Source organism: Leuresthes tenuis, unplaced genomic scaffold (assembly GCF_036924035.1).
Source record: "Leuresthes tenuis unplaced genomic scaffold, fLeuTen1.0.hap1 SCAF_21, whole genome shotgun sequence".
Lineage (NCBI taxonomy): Eukaryota > Metazoa > Chordata > Actinopteri > Atheriniformes > Atherinopsidae > Leuresthes > Leuresthes tenuis.
Window position 1 is genome coordinate 30101610 of NW_027325375.1, and position 21229 is coordinate 30122838.

General features: G+C 43.5%; 2 protein-coding genes across 6 annotated transcripts in view; both read left to right on the forward strand.

The window, feature by feature from the left end:
• Positions 1-21229, forward strand: part of cxxc5a (CXXC finger protein 5a) — a 251815-nt gene that overhangs the window by 194459 nt on the left and 36127 nt on the right. The gene's annotated exons all lie outside the window — the stretch shown is intronic.
• Positions 1-21229, forward strand: part of nrxn2a (neurexin 2a) — a 129859-nt gene that overhangs the window by 544 nt on the left and 108086 nt on the right. For all 5 annotated transcript variants that reach the window (XM_072374330.1, XM_072374333.1, XM_072374331.1 and 2 more), the window contains exon 2: positions 19853-20938. In XM_072374330.1, the coding sequence (XP_072230431.1) occupies positions 20236-20938 (703 nt within the window). In that variant the 5' untranslated portion in view covers positions 19853-20235. The remainder of the gene's footprint in view (positions 1-19852; positions 20939-21229) is intronic.

Here is a 21229-nt window from a genome sequence, read left to right on the forward strand (position 1 = left end):
GTGATCAGATATATATAAAAAAATGCCTCCTTGTTATTTCAGCTGTGTTTACAGTCAGTTGAGGTGCGCAGACAAGATTGTATGGTTTCCAAATTCAACACGGTTGCGGATGAGGTTGCTTAATTGCCTGCCGGAAGACATGCCCTGTGGTTGGGCTACATGCAGCACATGCAGTGGGGGCTTTTCCTTTGCACAGAGGGCTGCAGCTCCGGTGGAAATAATGGAACACCCTATTGTTTTATTTCACCGGATGCCACATGCCGGGTTGGCTACTATAGGTGTAAATTTTTTATATATAAAAGTTCAGTTGAGGTGGTTTTTTTTAGTCATGCAGCTCTGAGGGCCCCTTTTCTCTAAAACGCTCGAGGTAGCCTATTTATTATTGAAAGAGATTTCATGTTCCGTGCCAGAGGACTGGCCAGTTTAAAGGCAGGAGAAGCAGAGACATGGAGGGAGACAGTAGGAAGTAGGGAGACATCATTTGGAACAAAAGAAGCGTCACGTTTAGCTCTAAATGTGATCCTTAAAATCAAAGAAAGTTGGCAATTGAAGATATAGCTGCGGAATTTACCTTTGTGATGAGACAGGTTGTTTTTTTTTTTTAATCTGCAGCCCATATAGCTCCAGGTAGCTTCTGCCTCCATGAAGAAGATAAGGTTGCTACAAAATTAGGGGTTCTGACTACCGAGGAGGTGCTGTTGGTTGAATTACAACCTGTTCTCAAAAACACACATTTTCCTAAATCCGTTGTACAACACTGCATATTACAAATAGATGATTGTGACTGAACAGATGGAGACTGGTTACTTAATCAACATCTATTGTTCACAGGATTGCATGAATTAGCGCAGAGCAGAAACTGGATGTTACATGCCTATTCACTGGTCTGACTGTCTTTGATGCTGTTAATTAAAACGGTAAAGAGTCAGGTCACAGCTTGATATTTTCCTCAGTAATTAGATTAATATACCCCAAAATTGAAGGGAGGTGCCCAAGACTCTGCTGCTGCTCATCTCTCAGGAGTGTTGCTGCCCTTCGTGCACCTCCTGCAAACCGATTTGCTTTGCAAATTCCCTCTCAACTGTAACCTGACAGATTTTGTTACTGCTTTCCCTGAATAGCACGATGGAAGTCTATGGTTTCAGGGGAGAAGGAGTAGTGAATTAGGAAATGACTACTGTTGCACAGTCTCTCAGCACCTCGCTTATGGACAGCACACAGGTGTTGCATCTAAAGGCCACGCTTTAAAACACCACCATGCTTGGGCTGACTGTCATTTAAATGCAGTCTCATTCTTTTGTAAGCCTCTTCATTTCCTAGATGAGCCAGATTTACAGTGAGGAAGTCATGGCTTATAATGGTCCTTCCATGTTCTGTGCAGGTGGCATTGTTATGATATCACAGGCAGTGCAGCGCTAGGGTTTGCCACATTGTAGGCTGTGTGGGCTTTCATTTTTGCTTTATTACATTCCACGTTTCCTTGAATGTGCTTCCCTTATTTTAGCTGCTTAAAATGATATTTGACATGTGTATTTTCTATTTCCTATCGGCTGTATTTTGGCAAGCTCTCCCTCAGAATTCAGTAGCTATTTTGGGGGCCTCCAGTGCCATCTTTACCACACTTGTGTTGCTCTGATCTGACTCACAAGACATCTGCCTCCACTGCTGCTTCAAATGAGATTTAAAGGTTTGGGCAGACTTTGCATTTTAAAAAAGGAAAATGGTGTCACTGCTGCCACAACAACAACAAACCTAATGCCCCGAGTTATGAATTTCAAAATAACATTGTGAATTATTTTATAGCTCTTAATTTCGTTGGGATATCACATCGCTTCACGTTCAGCTTAATGTTTAAATTCATTTGAGCCATTATCTCTTCAAGCTGTACTTACTTATGTGTCTCTTAAATTAGTGTGACAGCTGCGGAACATGAAATGGAAATGTAGAATTAAGATAAAACACAAAGCACCAGCCAATATGCAAAGAGAGATGGATGACAGGACAGAAGAGACTGTTTGAAATAACAAGAGGGCAAAGTTGACATGGGGTGTGTGTGTGCATCTGTGTGCATGTGTGTCACAGCTCAATAGCTCCAGTTTGCATACTGAGGACTGGAAGGTTACAGATATTGTGTGGCATTGCGAATTGTGTCGCTTCCTCTCTATCGTACCCCATCAAGGTCACATCCACAGACTGAAAGTGGTGGCCCTGGCCTTTTCCACTCCTGGCTCTTGCAGAGGAACGGGGCCCGCGGTCCACTGCTGCTTCTAATCAGGGCTGACGCGTGACTCAGTTGCATGCCAGCTGCAGAGCCAAACAGAGATTATGTCCCTGGATGGTGAAGATAAAAAAAAAAAAAAAAGGTCATCGCTGAGATCTTTATCTCTCTGCCTTTTGGGAGTTTGGGTTAACTAAATTATTGGTGCATTATTTCCAATGAACTTTGTTCAAAGCACTGAATGGGAGTAATGGAATAAGTGAAAGCCTTCATACAGGGTCTGGGTCATGGTGTCACTTCGTGTTGAGAGCAGCAACGAGGATTTAAAACACTGCATAGCATAGTTAAAAGGGAGAGACACTCCCCTCCTGGGAAAATGGGATCATTCCCAGTATTCATTCATTCATTTTCCATACCAGCTTCATCCAGTTTAGAGTTGCAAGGGGGCCTGATCCTGGCAGAGGCAGGACAGGTCGCCAAGGCAACACGAAGTGGAATAAGGCAAACAAGCAGGGTCAATTTAGACTTACCGACAAACCTGTGCTGGGAACCAACTTCCTGTAAGGCGGCGGTGCCAACCACTGTTACCCCTAACTCGGATAATGGGTAAACCACTGTGAGGATCTACTGCCCTCACAGCAGCAGACCGTCTCCCTGAAGGTGTGTCAGACGCAGCTTAGTACCAGTAAACAGCTACTTTGCAAAGGTTAACTCCCAACAAAGGATGTATCAAACATAGTTTCCATAGCCATCACTCAGTAGATTTAAATATGTTTAGGATTCTGTAGTTTTTCATGTCATCATGTCTGCATTGACAGGAAACTTTTCAGACCTAAAAAAGGACTTTTTACTCCTCTCATCACCTGGAATTTCTGACCCATGTTGTTCAGGCCCAGATAAAGACACCGAAATTACAGAAAAAATAAAAATGATCTGTATATTCAGTGGCTACAGACTTGAAAATCCTGACTGGTCTTGCTATATATCTGGGAAATAATAGACAGTGAAATTGGCTGTTATTTTCACCACAGGTGGTACAGTAGGTGGAAAGAAACGAAAGGTGGTCTGTAATTTTCTGTAAGCACAATGCTACTTAGGATTCAGCAAAGGTTGTTATCAGACCCTGTCATACTTGGAGACGCTGAGACAAAAATGCCTTTGCAAAAGCTCAGCTGTAGTTCATTAGATATGTGCATTACAAAAATGTACCAAATCAGATTTTAGCCCAACATATTTCGCACGCTGTGAGCAGAGAATGACATTTGTGATGTGTTCCCTTCCACCGATTTATTATTGTTTAATTGCTGTTACTGAAGTTTTAGATCATTTCTCATAGAATTTCAGAGCAAATGTGTCCAGGAGAACTCAAACGTGGGATTTATGATCATTTATGACCTGTTCATCTCGACGATGAGCTGAATCTTTCTCTAAGGAATAACCTTTTTTGCTCCTTTACTGAACAAAAAAGCACTTCTTTCACCCTGTGGAGCAGCCAAATTTTGTAACTGACCTCCTGAGGGTGACACCACAGTCTCCAATCACCCTCCGGTCTTGATTAAGAGGCTATTGTAGGCCAGTAACAGCAAAGAGCAGAAATGGAGTAATGTGTGAGTAGGTGCTTGTAATCACACTATTTAACTTTGAGCCCTATTGTAATTCAGCCAAAATACCATAAAGAAGGCTGAATTCAGACGGTGCTGATTAAAGTTGAACTTAAAACAGCGGTTTTAACCCAGCGGTGAGATTCTGCTCCATTCAGGTGTGTTGTGCACATTCAGAAGTGTTGCATTACATTGCAGATCTAAGCACTTGAGCCCATCCATTCTTGCTCCGGTGTGACAATGTGGGTAAAAGGAGGCTGAAGCTGCACTGTTAACCAAAATGTGCCTCGGCAGCATAATCAGTGCCCTTAGAGATATAAAACTCAACATCAGCCTGTCAGGATATACATTATGCAGTTAGAATGTCCAGAGCACAACAATGCAACTCAGCCCAAATCGATATAGATTGAACTGTATTGATAGGGAAAATTCACATGGTATGGCCGGTGCTTACTTTAGTTTGAATAACTGTCTGTCTGGAGAAATGGTTTTATAATCACACGGTAGGATCATGACGGAGAGTGCGTGTGCTTTCTATGACTGTAAAAGCTGAATTACAGTCTTCTGAAGCGGTGAGTTTAATTGAGTGGAAAGCGCCAGGCATTTCCACATTGTTCAGCGGTGGGATCTTTACGTGTCGTAAGGTTTTTAAATGCTTCAGTAATGAATTCCAGGGAAAAAAAATAAATCCAACAACAGGACGGATCGACTGAATTATTCAATGCCATCTTGCGAGGAGCGTGTGCACCAGCCTCTTTCTTCTTCTAAAACAATGATGACACGAGGAAGGTTAAGCTTTCACCTTGACTGACTGCCAGCCCGACACGGTGCATCAGCTGCATCACCTCAGCAGCCATTAAATCTGACCAAAAAAGATGATAATCCAGACTACGTGTTGGGTATTTGAAGCGTTTTGACTGAACTCGCATCTGCTCAGTTGTCAGAGACTCCTGACAGGGCCACCGAGGTCTTACACTATCTTGGTTGCAATGAATCTTTCTCTTTTATTCCAGCATTACTCTCACCGGCCGAGGCATTCATCTTCTGCAGGCAATATCCACACGACTCTCTAATGGGAGGTGTGCAGGAGTTCACGGGGAAAGAAAGCTTGTGTTTTGGAAAAATAAGCACCTGGTGGGTTATTGGAAAATTGCTTTGCAAGACTTAAGGTTCTAAACGCAGAGTCGTGCGATTTCCCATCCTCTCCGTGTCACATTGAAGCAGATGGCAGATTTATGTGGTTGCAGGTAATCAGTGAGTGGCAGGCAGGGCGCAAATCAGAAGATTCTCAACAGCTGCCCGACTTTCCATCCATCAGACTGATCTCTGGAGCGCCAGTCACACTCAGATGACCAACAAACGGAAGGATGGGGGATGGTGTGATGAACACCGCTACGTCGTTTATTTCAATTCAAGCTGTGTCTCCCAACGCTCTCTCATGGGGAGCAGATTCATGCTAATTTGTTCCAGTATGCATTTGAAATCTCATCTAATGCTGCATTGTGAAATCAATCTTATCCTTGCCCAAGGCTGCTCCATCTATGAAGGTGTTTGTCTCATCTGTCCTACCTGCAGGAGGGGGCTCCGTGCCATATGAATGTCACAATTTGTTGGGTCTTAGTGGAGCTTTTTGATCCTGGCCAAGAAGCTGCTACCTGAGATTAACCAGGACTGTTCTGTAGCAAAGCTGCTGAAAAGGAGAGGAGTGTTTGCTTGTGTGCCCGAGTGTCTGCGTGAAAAGAAAAGACTCAGCAAGTCGGCCTTTGTTTGCTTCTTCTCTGGTTTTTGTCTGGTGGCATCATCCTCGGGATGAGATGTGACAGCACTGGATCATATAATCATGGATGTCATGGCATAGCTGCTTATTAACTTAGATTTCAAGGGCAAACATTTCCATCACGGATAGCCAGAATGCTGTGGAAATGGGCGAGCTCCATGAGGAAGTACGCCGCTGAATGATGGCTGCTGGTAATGTCGCCGTGGAAGGGGACGGACTGGCTGTCTCATTAAGTGTTTTGTGCATATATTTCAGGAAGTGTCTTTGTGAGGAGATGATTTATAGTAGAAACACTGACACGGAGCATTCCACCAGAGGTTTATGATAAAAGCCACTTGTGTGGTTGTTTTAGCAGCTTCAGAGTGCTGAAGAGGCAATCTGAAAGATCTAAAAATCTGTGAAGTTTCAGCTTAAAAAAAAAGAGCTTCATTGATCTCGAATATCTGTGCTGTTAAAAGGGAATTCTCCTTTTTTGCTTTATGGATCGGTGTGTTGTGACGGATCAAATCCAGAAATGTTCTCAGCCAAGTGCACGTGTGTGTGTGCACGTGTGTACATTTGATTGGACGCTTGAGTTCATCTTTCAAAAGCAGCTGTAACCCGACAAGATTTCCATGCTACTCTACATCTCTGTCACATGCTAATGATGATTAGCAAATTTCAATAAGAACTATTATCTTGGGCCCTGGTGGTATTATATAGTTACTACTGCTCTGTATTCTTATAATCACTCAATCAGCCTACAAATTGTCCCACCCGTCTCTCTGATGTGCCGAAGGAGTCGTCTGGCACTGATCCAGTCCCATTTCAGGCCCAAAAGAAGCGGTGCCACACAGCAGAGTGATGAGAAATAAAAGGCACATGGGTGAGAATACGTGGGAGTGGCCTTTGAGGCTGTGGTTTCTGTCTCCTGTCGGTCACATTTGATGAATCCTTGCATGCTGACCACACATTAATGCCATGTTCCCTCATAGATCTGATGCCAGGCAGTGACTCTGATGTGTTAGCAAAGCGAGAGTAGTTCCTGAAAACTGGATTCAGAACCAGATTCTATTCCTCTGATTAGTTGGCTCATGTCCCACCAAACAAGCAATCGTGGACTAACCACAAAACCTACTGACATGACCTGAGATTATTAGAAATTTGGAAAAAAAAGTCAAGGGAACAAAGCATTTCCCTGCAGGTCATTAAAATGCATCTTCCAACACAAGAAACACCCGTTTCTCCTTAATAAATCTTTGACCTAACACAATATGGACCCTTCTAATTTGCTGTCCGCTACACACATGGAATAATATGATTGTACTTCTGGCTGCTGCAGTGTGAGAATAGGGCATTTTAGCAATTTTGTGTTATCAAACCCAGGAGAAGATCAGTCCTGTGGTTTCTCTAAGCCAATGAGAAAGAAACACAAACCCACAGAGCTTCTTATTTATGTCTCTTTATTAAAGTTATATCTAGATTTATATTACTCAAAGGCAAGCGAGCACATTGAACTCTGGAACCATCAAACTCACCGCATTTTGATGCATTTTGAGGCATTTTGAGGCACTTTGAGGCATTTTGATGCATTTTGATGCATTTTGAGGCATTTTGAGGGTATTTTGAGGCATTTTGAGGCATTTTGAGGCATTTTGATGCATTTTGATGCATTTTGAGGCATTTTGATGCATTTTAAGGGTATTTTGAGGCATTTTTAGGCATTTTGATGCATTTTTAGGCATTTTGATGCAATTTTAGGCATTTTGAGGCATTTTGATGCATTTTTAGGCATTTCGATGCATTTTTAGGCATTTTGAGGCATTTTGATGCATTTTGAGGCATTTTGAGGCATTTTGATGCATTTTTAGGCATTTTGATGCAACTGCCTCAAGCACCTTCTTGTTTCTTCTCTTCATCTAAATTCCTCAGATTTTCAACAACACCTTTATGTTTTGTCACTTTTCCTGAGGAGGCAGGGAGCTATCTAGTAGAGGGTTAGGGTTGCCTCTTTCCCAAGTTTCCATCTGTCCACAAAGAAGTGCATTCTCTGCAAAGACTACTCGAGCTCAAAGGTCCTGCGTTATACATGGACACTAAATAAAGCTAAAGGACACGCTTTGCTTTCCAGTTTGAAACAGGAAGGTCACGGTCAACAGAATCTACCTTTTGCTGAGACCTCAGGACGGTTGGAGATCACAACATTTCTGATGCGAAACTGCAATATTTTCCCTGTCATTCCCACTGTGCTCACCTGTGGGAGACTGACAGTGTGCTCCACTCCATCCTCTCTCATGTCATCATGTGCTGTAAGACAGTGGCGTGGGCATCAAGCAGTGAAAGCAAACACCTCTGTTCAGTTACAGTCAGGTTCTGCATCACTTTTTCCCGAACATTCAAGCGTGAGCGAAGGAATTTAATCTTGACAGTGCGCCAGAACAAAAATGCTTCTAATGATGCTTGGGAGTTTTCTGTGGCTGAGCCGAGCCTCAGTTAGCTCAACCTCCACTTCAGTGTGTGTGCGATAAGGGTGGTGCTCTGATCCTGCTGGGTTGGACACAGACAGCGAGGCAGACTCATTTGCAGCATGCAAGTGAATAAGCTGGATGATGCCTGCTGTCTTGTCATTTAAATCACATTTTTTTTTGCTGTGGGAATCCATCCAAATTGCATTTCAGAGGAAAGCATTTCAAACGCTCCAGTTACAACTATGTAGCAAGCAGATGTGCATGGATGTTATCATTACTATGCCTACAGTACATTTACATTCACCTAATGAGGGCACTGTGCACAGTGCCATGTTTATGCTTGTAGCCAGTGTTACGTAGTTAGTTACCTAATTACCTGGCTTGCTGGTTTGTGAAAATGTCAGCTGTTACAACGCTTTGTACCACAGAGAAAATGGAAGCTTGGGTTCTGCTGCGATGCTTTCAGTAGGTTTCTGCCTGCACTAAGACCATATCTGCTTTTATCTATCACACAATCTACAGGTGCGGGAAAGCAAGACAAATTGATTGTCTTTGAAGAAAAGCAAAAGAACACCAACAGCGTCGCCGCAAACGTCCTAAAAATGGTCCAAATGTTGTTTGCAATACAAATAAATCTATAATAAGGCTATTTTCAGTGTGATTGAAAAAAGAACAGCAGCACAGATATAGGCAGGGTTCTATGTCTCTTTGAATTATGCTGCATTAATCATCATGATAAAAGATGATGAGGACATATGACTTAACAGTCCAGAAGAGGATCAAGTGGCTGATGAAAATGAGGATAATGATGACTTCATTTATGGCTGTATGCCTGATGGTAAGGATGATGATGATGCTGAAGGGAATGAGGGCAGTGATGATATTTCATAAGCTGGCATCTGAAAGAAAGGCTCCAAAAAGACTAAATCAAGGCAAAATGAGCAGAAAAAAACACCTGCAGAACAGGACGGTGTTAATGCCTGGGTATGTTCTGACAAATTCTGTACAGGTGTCATCCTTCAGGTTGGTACCAGCAACCACAAATGACTAGCTGCTAAAGACGAGACATTCATCTGGAAATGTGTTTTTCCTTTAAAGACGTTTTCGTTGCACAGAATAAGTTCCAAAGCAGCTGTGTAAAGGAAAAAGTTCTGCTTTGAAAAATGGTTTGCCTATTTGCCGTCTTGCTGAGAGTTAGATGAGACGGCTGATAACGCTCATATCTGAACGGTAGATATGAAGCTACTGCCAGCAGCCAGCTAACTTATCTTCTCACAAAGAGTGGAAACAGGGGACACGGCTACACTTCATCCGTCCAAAGGTAACTAAATCTGCACAGCAGAGCCTGTAACGCACCTCTAACTGACATTTATTTAATCTGTACAGAAGTATGAAAAAATTAGAATAAATCATCTTTTTACAGGGAACAGTGGGGACTCCAGGCAGCTACTGCTGACCAAGAAATAGTCTCTTTTCATTTTTTAGAGCTTAGCTAGCCGCTTGCAGACTGAAAAGCTCCACATTCATCCTGCAGATATTAGAGCTCTGTCACTCCTCTGATTAAGTCTCAAGAAAGCTTATTTCCTTTTTAATCTACATGTGATGCCAACACAGGCAGCCTTGATAAAGCATGTGTTCAGCCACACCTGTCAAACACTCAAAGTTCAGTATTTTGGCCACGTTGTGTGTCTGTGAAAAAGGTCAGTCCTTTTTCTTCATGGAGGCAAAAGCAGTGATGGATGAGGAGAAGAGCTCATCAGAGGACTATTTATTCCTCTGCAACAGCGACAACGTTCAGCTGCAAGAAGTCGCACCTATAATACTGATACCACAAAGTAACCAGACTGCAGATGAAACAGCCCGGCTCCCTACCCTCGACTTACCTCCCAAAGAAGGTGCATTTTCAAAGAAAGGAAAAAAAACAAAATGTCATGTATCAGTAATTAAAGTTTCAAGTTACACCAGCCACTATAGATGAGTGCAGGCCCATCATAAAAGATTGAGTCACTCCAATGAAGCTGACTCCCAAAAAAGACTTTGTACTGAGGAAGAAAAAAGCAAAAGGAATGAAATGTAAGATTCATAAAGCTGGGAGAGGATGAGAGTGATGTTTGCGACATGACATACATTTGAAGTCGGGACGCTGTGGATCCCACTGCTAACACAGAGTGCAACACGGTAGCATCTAAACAGCATGAAACAACATCAGTAATTACAGCGTGTTCCTCATAATGCCGCTTGCTTTCATGTTAGGAGCAAAAACTGATTCCCATCATGCAACACAGGCCTATCGACAAGGTGTGGCACGGGAGGAAAAACAGCCTCGTGCACACTCCTGCGAGAGAGTAAAAATGAGGATCTTACCGTTAAAAAGTGTAAAATGAGCGTCTCTAAACTGTTCAGCTATGAAATGTATGCATAGCTACGCCTTTTATCTTTTTATGAAGAATTAGAGGAGAAGAGTGACGGCAGATTTGTTTAAATATGAAGCTACAGCTTTTAGACAGCTACCTCAGATTGTGACGTGAAGCATGGAAGGATTTCTCCATGCAAACACAAAAACATCGGCCACCAAGGGACAGAAATGCAAATAATTCATAATGTCCTCTAAGTCAGTAGGGTGGAAATGGCACACACTATGACTGAAAATCTCAAATATAAACCTCAAAGCAGAAACACTTATAAAGGGGATATGTAAAAATGTGTGATGTTGTCATCTTATATCACATGAAATTCCACTTAAACATGATGAAACTCTTCTTCTTCAACCATGAAATGTTACTGCAAAGGATTGAAGCTGCAAATAAAGTGAGAAATATTCATACAAATATATTCAGGCAGCCTGACTGTCATTGTTGGCCAATAGAAATGGGAAAAACACGGGTAAACAAACAACAGTCCTGTAAATTTACTGTTCGATACGCATCACTAAATAACCTTGACAGACGGCGAATATTGTAAATTCAAAGTGACCACTGAAGAAATAAATCCTCAATCGACCATGAAATCTGTCTAACGCTGATTTATACTCAGTTTCAGTTCTGTTTTTACCCAAAAATCCTTTTACTAACTAAAACTAAGTGGCTTTAATCTCAGTAACCGTTAACTGTCAAAGTCACATTTATTTGTAGCGCATTTCTTTTTTTTTTTTTTTTTTTTTTTTTTTTTTTTTTTCCCTTGTCCTGTTCAGCATTATGGCAGCAGAAATGTAGTCTGAATACCTTTGATGCCAAACAGATTTGCTTTGCCAAGGGAAGTTTTATAAATGTAAAGCTCCCCTTGATGCCCATTTATTTATTTTTGTTTACAATATATAACATGTAATAGAACTGAACCGGACCGGGGGACAAGGAAAGAAGAAGAGGAAAGAAGAGGAAACAGAACAAAAATAGAAACAAAAACCAGACAACCAGCTGCTACACCTGTAAAAAACAAAACAGACAACAATCCATGGCCTCTGAGGGGAATCCAGCCTTAGCGCCACCAGGAGCACCTGAAAGCAGACAAGCAGAGAAAAAACAAACACACAAACAAACAAAAACAAGCACAAGAAGCGGTAATCGCATACAACACAGCTGTGGATAGATGACCTGAGACGACATGATAACACATCAACTGCTTAGCGAGCATGCTACTGGGCTAATGAATGTGTGTGTGTGTGTGTGTGTGTGTGAGAACATGCAACACCCATGGCACAGGATCTACATGGTAACCGTGGTTAGTTATGAGTGTATAAGTGTACAGGGCCACAATCCACAGCCCCCCCCCCAGCAATCAGAAGCAGGCAGAGAGGGCCACAAGACCCAGGCCACCAGCAGCCCCCACGGAGCACAGAACCCAGGAAGCCCACCGCAGGGACAACCACGCATCCACCCAGAAGACGGCAGAGGAAGCCCCCGGATAGAGCCCCCATAAGCATAGGGCAGAGGCCCTCAGAGAGCCAGGGGCAACAGCCCACCGACCCCGCCAGGTCCCAGCCGCCCAGACATGGGCCGTGCACTGGACCCGGGCCCCGGGAGCCCGAGCGCCCCCAAACCCCCCGGCAGAGGCCCCACCCAATACCCAGGAGGGCCAAGTGCCCCAGACAGCCACGCAGTGGGTCAGCGCCTGCCCAAGCACCCCTGGCCAAGTGCCCTGGGAGCCAAGACGTGCCCACAGGTGGGTGAAGTCGCGAGCAGCGGAGAGAGGCAATGCCGCCCCCCCCATCGGGAGAAGCACAGGCAGGCCAGGCCAGGCCAGGCGACAGCAAGTCCCAGATCCAGGCCCAATCATTACCACACACACTTTCACGTCCCATACATCCACACGTCCTCCCTCCCTCAACTCCGCTGGGGTGTAGTGCAGCGGGCACACCAGGGGGCCAGCAGCCCCCCAGCCACCACAGACCCCGAACCAGCAGAACAATTAATTAATCCTCTTGGCCCCTCCCGCCTCGAGCAGCAACCAGGAAGCAGGGGTGTGGGAAGAAGACCCCTCCCCTCACCCTTCTGGCTCTTCAATATTTTCTAATAGTGAGCGATAAAATTGAGGGGCAGCCAAACTTGTAGGACTGGGAGCGCGGCCCTCTGGGCAGCCTACATACCCAAAGAGCCCCGCCCACCAGATGCCACTCAGTGTAACCACCCCCCAAGACCTAATGTGTGTGTGTGAGTGTGTGTTTGATAAGTAGTAATGTCTAAGGTGTAATTAAAACAGGGGCGGGGAACTGCAGAGTGCAACCAAAGGGGACCACCTACGTGGCCCCATCCACTACACCCCACCGAACACACACGGCCCCAAAACCCTTCATGTGTGAGTGTGTGCTGTGTACAGGAGCCAGAAGGGAGAGGGGTATGGGGATATACACCGGGGGGAGCTACTCTCCCCCGGAGAAGGCAGCGCATTTCATGTACAGAACGAGTCAAAGTGCTTTAAATAAGATAAAAGCATTGCAGCGGGAGCCAAAAAAGCATTAAAAATATGTAAAATAATATAAATAGAAAGAAATAAAATAATCAAAATGAATTAAAGCAGTCTGGATAAGTTAAAATATATCCTGCAGATTTCATGCAGAAATGTTTTTAACCTGGATTTAAAAATATCTGCATTTAGCATCAAAGCTAAATGCTGCTTCTCCAGGTTGAATCTGGACTCTGGACTGGACCAGCTGACCCGAGTCCTTGGATCTAAGAGCTCTGCTGGGCTAAATTATATTAGCGCTGCTTAAGTTTGATTGCGGTAGAGATTTTGACATATCATAGCAGGAAATTAGTTGTTTTAATGCTCCTCCAGGGGTAAAGTCCCAACTTTAGCCACCATTGACGTCAGATTAACATCAAAATGTCCGCTGTGGAAAAAGGTTTATTTACACTCCCTGTGGAAGTATTCACCCCCCCTCCTCATTCTCATTATGAATTTTTCAGGATGTAAGCATTGATCTGTTGCCGTTAGCTTGTTGCTTGCCTCACTGCACCAGAATTATTCTGCATTTTTTATGCTTGTTGTCTTTGTTTGATCTTTGCTTAGTGACGCTCAGATTACTTTTGGTACGCGACGTTTTTCCGCCGGTGGAAACGAACTGTCCACTTACGGGATAATCGTTCATTTGTTCGAGCAGGAATGGAAATTTTTGTGTTCACTTCGTGACCAACTGTATGTTAAATCACCGTGGCAACCAACAGACATATGACAAAGCTGTGGAAGAATGTTTTTCAGCCCAGAGCTTGATGCTTTCCTTATAATAACCTAAATAAGGTGTTTAAACATTTCATGGGACCAACTAAACATAGAAGCCAGTGTAACTAAGTCCTCCATCAGGTCAGAATCTCCCATTGTGAGTATTTAACAAGTATTTAAGCATAATTTGATATAGATTTCAGCACATATGAGGAAGTCTTTGGAGTGACTCACCCTTGATATTTTTCTTATATTGACAACATTACATTTTATGAGATAAAACAAGCTGTACCTTCTTATACTTACGCAAACAGAGCTCAAAGACAATTAAATGTCACATTTTCCCTTTTTAATCACGATTATGTGATCATGTACAGTGCTGTGCAAACGTTTATATCGAGTGAACTTCCTTCCCGTTCATGCTGCCTTACATAAAGCTGCGCTGAGAGAATCTAAAAGCTTTAATGTCTCGCGATTCAACAAAAGAAAGAAAAGTCCTTGTGATGGCTAGTCTGCCACAGCAGACACAGGATGAATTCTTTCCAAGCAAAGCAGCAGCAGCAGCAGCTCACTGAGGCCACGTTTGTAGGCGCCTGGTAAACAGTAAGAAGCTTCAGCTGGGCCAGACTGAGGTAGCAGCTTGTTAGAGCGACCCCACACAGCTGAGCAGCCTTCTGTGGCTTCATCCTGGGTGCTGCAGGGTGGAGGGCGGGTGCTGTCCTTGTAACTTTGCTGTAGCTCCCCAGGCGATATCAGTTCCTGAGTGACAGCCGCACTACCCTTCCCCCCCTCCCCCTGCTGCCTTTTTCCCGCTTATATTTGCATGCAGATCCTATTAATAAACTTTGATTTTAGTGCAGCGCGGTTCATGCTCTTATTTTTTTAGTCAAATAGCCACAACATCCTGGAGCTTACATAAAAATGCATTAACATGCAGGATTTCTATACGATTCATCCATGTAACCTTAAAATATATCAAAAATGTATTTTCCAACCCATCAGAATCCATTTTTAAGAGACTGTGGTGCTCCTTCTAATTCTTACAGTACAGACACAACGTTATAAGCTGGTTGTGAGTGTATCCAGAGGTGTTGCAGTAGCAAAAGCCTAAAGGAGAGTGCAGGGCTTGGCTGGGAAGACATATTGTGTGACACAAACTGCGTTGTGCTTAGCTGATTCAGATCCGGTTTATGGAGTCAAACAGCTTCACCCTGATTTAAGATTCGAGTTTGAGTTCTTTAAAAAAAAAAAAGATGTCTATTTATCTACCAATTTGCTGTGATACATCATCTCTGTGTGGGAACAATAGACCTGGCAGGTATTCACTTCAGCATTTGGATCAATACTATGTGAACAAAGCTATAAAAATGTGTTTAAAGGTAATTTTCTACTTTCACATGAAGGAACTCCTGCAACACGGAAACAGACAGACGCATATGTGATTAAAAGGAAATGATTTCTGTCTCCCATTAATGAAAAAAATAAGATTTAAAACATATTTGAGCTCTGAGACAAAGTGCCAAAGCAGCAAATGTTATGAGAAGTCTGTCATTTATAGAGTTTGCATCAAAGAAAGTGTCCCAGCACATATGGGTGGAGTCCATCCACACCACGCCAGATTACATCTTCTTTCCAAACGTTTGTAGTCAGTGTTTCCATCTATTATTGCAAGTTATAATTCTTGCTATAATGCTCCAGGATGATGCATCAGACTGCTCTGTGTCACCCATAGAGATGATTTACTGTAATTTAAGAAGTTTAAAACAGCTTTACGGCTGTCAGCATCACCCCAAAGCATAAGAGAAATTCTCCTCAAAGCTTACTGTGAATCTTAACAGCTATGATTTGGGCTTTCCACCTGTTATTTTTTCACAAAATACCAGCTTAAGAGCAACTCAGGAGTTGTCAGTGTGTTGCCGTTTCTAGAACGTTGGCTCATGGTGGAAATGCTCGAGCACGGTGCCAAAATGCCATGAATTCTTCATTTGATGTTTGTGATTCATGTTGATAATTAATATCCAAAGATATGGCCTATTTTTTGCTTCCAGCATCAATCAGAGTACGAGCCCTAAGACTGAGGCAGTTAAAGATTACAGAGGTGTGGAGGGAAGTCATTACCAGCGGCACAACTTTCATTTGGCTCACAGATCCACGACACACACATACCTCTAGTAGATTGGGCGTGCATATTGAGTGCAGTTTTCCTTACGTTCAGTCCTATAGGCCTATTGGAAATGCAGCCGTAGTCTCGCAGGCCCCATTTAGAGAATGAGTGGATATTCAGCCTCCTCTGCTTCTCTAATAGAAAATATGATGGATGAAAAGAGCCGAGCTAAACAGCTTGAGAAAAATAGCCACGAGGTACATTGGGTGCAAACGCTGGCTTCTTCTCCCTGGAAGCCTAGTGTGCTTGGATAAACTGCAGTTAAAAGGAATAACTTCAGTAGGTTTGCAGATTACTGAAGCATTAAACACAGACATGCATGCAACAGAGGCATGCTGCCAGACAAGAGGACCTGGAGCTCTGTCTAAATAACAATGCTGTAAGACAAGCAGTCGCAGGCGCCATATCTGCTTAAATCAAACACACGGATGCCTTTTAAACACTATGAGAGCATTGCTGCTGTTGCACATGGAAGAATCTTTATTATTATCCCGCCTTTCCGACAGCAAAGCCAGGTGTCGGGCAGCATTTCTCGAGCTGGGTATCTTCGGTATGCTTTGCTCATTAACCGTCTTACTCAGTTGATTTCTTGGACTTTGTTTACTGACATGTTACCGAGGAATTCTCCGTGACCCCTGTTGTTTGGTGGCAGCCAAGAAAAATGCTCCTGTCCTATTCCCTGCGACGCTCACACAGTGTGATACCTAAACCTGTGCAGGCTGTAATTGCTGAACCTCTAGCCCCGCTGCCCATCCCTTTGTCCTGCCTCCAAGCTGCAGGCCGACTCCTCCAAGCAGCAGCAGCTCATCCATGCTGAATCTCTTCAGCAGTACAATGCTGTTCTTGAAAACCCTGCTGATCCTTAAGTGTTCTATTTAAGAGAATGTATCGATCGGGTGGACAGCATTGAATTGGCATTCGGTGGCTACCCTGCAACTCTCATTTGTTTATTGGCCAGTCCCATTGGCCTGCAATAAATGGTATTTGTAGGAGAGCAGAATCCAGGGCATCCCAGTCTTGTAAAATGTCTCATCGGGACTGAGCACAAACAGAACTGGTTAATAAACCACAGTAACAAAGAAATATGAATCTAGGAGAGCAATTTTCCCGTCTAATTTGATTTATCCCCAGTTTTTACACTATGATAGTAGAGCTGGATGCTTTTCCAGGGTTTAAAATTCTCTCTCAAGCTGCCTTTTCTGTTTTACATTAACTGTTTCTGTCACTTTGTATTAACAGACAAGTGAACGGTGTGATTCTACCTCAGGTACCTCAACTGGGTTCATATGATATCACATCTCTGGACTGTGCAGCGGCCAGCTTTTCCCCCGTCATAGGCGTCCTTTAATGATAAAAACTATAAAACACATCAAATGTCAGTGGTTGAAAGAGCTCTGCTTCACCTAAAAAACTGTTAAATGATCAGTGTGTGGTTAATAGGATGAACAGTCAGGTACAGAAGCTGTGGTTTGGTGATATCTGATGGCATGAAATGATGGATGTCATTTAAATAAACTGTGGTATGTACAGGCTTTTTAAAACTGTGTCCATGCTATTAGCTGCTGACAGGGCTGTGCAGACCTGACTGAATTCATCATCGTAGGCCTTTTCTCGTGTCCGAGGACAACGTTTGGTTGTGCTGTTGGGGTTGGCACAGGCCTCCACTTAAATGAGATTAATCTGCAACCCCGGGCAGCCCCCAGATCAGTTTCTGGCCATGATATGTAATTGCTTTGCTGCTTTAAATGAGAAAGTGCATGTTAAACAGTGATGAAAGCTGTTGGATGTATGGGAAGCCTTGTTCCATCTTACCAGCTTGAATGTAAATATCTCACATTAGCATTGGCAGAGCAGTGTTGTGTTATTTGGGCAGTGGCTGACCCTGATTCACAGGCACCAAGAGCCCCAGTTTGAGATCTCTTACATAAAGTCACATAGAAGTTTTATGACTGAACCAGAACTGTTGGTGTGATCTTGATAAAAGTGGTTTAATAGAGCTCATTTTAAGGAGAAAAACGATACAGAACAAAGTCTTCTGAGTGTTTGGAAGGAGATTAAAATGCAATAATAAACAAATTATTACGTACATTTAAAGTTTTTTTTGTCCAGAACAGAGAAGTGACTCTGCCTGACTCAGAGCCCCTGTGGGAAATAAGCCTTTGTGCGTTTCATCCCACCGTCTGTGTTAGCCTCAGCCTTGATAAAACTGTGTGAAAAAGGCAGAGTTATCACTACAGGAAGTGCTGGAAATGCCAAAGATAACATAGATACAGAAGCAGAAAAGAGACGTAAACAAAAGACTTCCATGAGCCCGTGTTCCTCATATTAAACTAGGACTCATTTTTCCATGTGTAACTATTTGAATGTTCTTCATTCTTCAGGCTTTGCTGTGTATCATGTAGCGTAGGTTGCTTTTAATTAGTGTTAATGTGATCTGCTGAAAACCAGCGATCATGTGATAAAGATATAAAGTCTTACTTTAGTATAAAAAATACAAATGTGCTGTCAAACTGCAGCTGATCACATGACCCCGGGCAGAATCCGAGACGCCTTTTACACACCATACCTGACCCTGCCAAGCTGCAATTCATCCTCTGAGGAAAGTGTCAGTTTCTATGACCTTCCACCATACAGCTATTCCCATGATAAACCCGTCTATCAGAGGGCTTTTCTTCCAGCCTGCAGCCCTCTGATACTTTTGGGGGAACTTTGATTTATTTGCTGGGATAAATTCTGTCTCGTGACATCTACCTTTAGCAAATAAATCCGACTGTGGCAGGCCCCAATCAGCAGGATACCCAGCAGAGGCTGCACTTTCCATCAGGCATCCACATGCGATGCTTCTCTTTGTGGAAGAGATGTAATTGGGCCAAACATGCACAAGATGCCTCTGCCCCTCGTCGACAAATGTCTACAAACCGAGAGCTCAGTTCAGCGTTGCAAAGCTTTTTGCTTTCAGAAGAATCTCGTGTTCTCCTGTAAACCCTTGAGCTCAACTCCACAAATTATTGACAGCAATCTGTTTTAACCGAAGACTGATTGATTGGATCCAAGTGGATCAGTGCCTCAGATGTACAGAGCTGCCATGTATTCCTCTCATATTCTGAGGAGACCGGGGCACTTTGTAAATGTTAAGAATATAATTATCCTGCTTTCTAAGTCAGACGTCTGATTAATATCTTGTGGTTGAAACACCCTAAAGATCTGCAGCTGTTCCACTCTTCGGCACAAAATGTAATGGATTGTGGTTTGGATCACATGACCGGATGGCGCAATGCCATCGCTCTTTAGTGTTTATGATACAGTAGGTTTTGGGCAGCAGGGGAGTTCTTTGGAAAAGATACGAGCTAGATTAATGACTATACTTGTTTCATTGACTTTGCTTTCTGTTGGGTAATGACAAGAAAGTAAAGGCCATCGTTAGTGTTTAAATACAAGCTTCATCTCTCAGAAACTGATGCAGTCAGAGAGCATTTTCAGCCTGGGCGGCGTTCATGAGTCACTGCAGGCTCCCTGCTCCCCCAAAGGCCGGCGTCTGTGTCCTTAAGCCCGTGAGGCACGCCCTCTTTTGTTGTCACAAAGTATTGATTTTCTCATTTATATTTGTTTGCTTGTTTGTTCATAACACAAAGCTCCCAGCTTTTTGCTTTTTGCCTGCCTGAATGCTGATCTGTAACAGCTTAGTTTGGGTCCAGGGAGAGCCGAGCGCTTAAGGCGCTCAGCACCACTGAAGTTCGTGAGGAAACATCTTCTGGGGTCGTCTTGTTGCTAAGGCCACGGTTGAGGCCCTGTCATGATGATTTAAAAAAAAAAAAAAGGTTTTTCCAATCAATCCCTCTCATCTCCATAATTCCCTCCTTAATGATTTGTTAGACTTTGTAATTCATCTGCCAAGTTATTCATAATGAATGCAGATTATTTACCTTTTGTGCAATCAGCGGATCAAAATGCTTCCAGCTATTCATTACACATTCTTCTTTCATGTCTTAGGATATTGGGATGCTGACAAGAGTGGAGCCTGTACCTAGGCTGCGTGCCTAGCCTACCCATGGAGAACTGATAGCAGCAGTGCTGGATGGAGGCCAAGACACTGGATGGCGAAGACGAGGAAGCGCACAGTGTTGTGGATCAGTTGCATTGTTTGTTCTCTTGCTCAGCCGATCCAAAGTAGATGCAAAGCATTCTGTGATGCTAAGAGATGGCAAAGAGAGTCAGGGTAGGCAGTCAAGGCTAAACAAACTCCTGTGCTGCACGTGAGAGTTGCAGTCGGCATATTTCTGCAGATTTTACGGTGTTGATTAAACCATTTCAAACACTCGATAGCATTTCTTGATAGAACTGGAGCCAGCTGTAGAGAGCAGATAGTGACCATCATGGGCAGCTGTAAAGTTAAGCTTTCCTGGATTTTGTTTTTGGCGGGTTTGGTGCTAACAGGAATAGCTTTAGAATATGAGGGTGTGCCTGGTCAGTGGACCCGATATGGCCAGTGGGACGCAAAGACGACAGGTGAGCTCAGCTTTATTCTGAAAACCAACGTCAGCAAAGCCCTGGTGCTCTACCTGGATGATGGGGGGAACTGCGACTTCTTCGAGCTTCTAATTGCGGACGGGAGGCTCCAGATGCTCTTCACCATCCATTGTGCAGAACCAGCCTCCGTGCTCACAGAGACACGCATCAATGACTATCGCTGGCACCGAGTCCTCCTCGCTCGTAATTACAGAGAGACCAGACTGATTGTGGATAACGAAGAGAAAGTGGCTGAGGTGAAGTCCAAGAGAAAAGAGATGGTGGTGGCCAGTGACCTCTTTGTTGGGGGGATCTCACCTGACGTGCGTCTCTCTGCACTGACTTCCAGTACTGTCAAATACGAGCTGCCATTCCAGGGCTTCATAACCAATCTGAAAGTGGGGGACGCACTACCAATACTGCTGGATGGTCAAGCTGTGCACAATGATTTGGAGTATATATGTGACACACACTCTCCCTGCAGCAACAAAGGCCTTTGTTCTGTCAGCCAAGGAGAGGTCCACTGCGACTGTATCAATAGCAGCTACAGGGGAAGGTACTGCCATGAAGGTGAGGAAAATATTATGCTTCTGTTTACATCTATATACACTATAAACACAGCCGTGCACATTTGGTGCTGGTAGGGACAGAAATGGTTTAGAGTTTCTCAGCTCAGGCAAACAAAAAGGGACACAATGCAGTGGAACAATACTACAAATAAGGAAGAGTATGAGCGAATAATGTGTCACACAGTGAGAAACGAGCTATTCAAAGCTTGCAGACAATAGCTGCTGTAACCAAAGGGCTTAACAGAACAGCTGTTTGAAAAATGCCATTATTTTAATTCTAGAAGGCATAAAT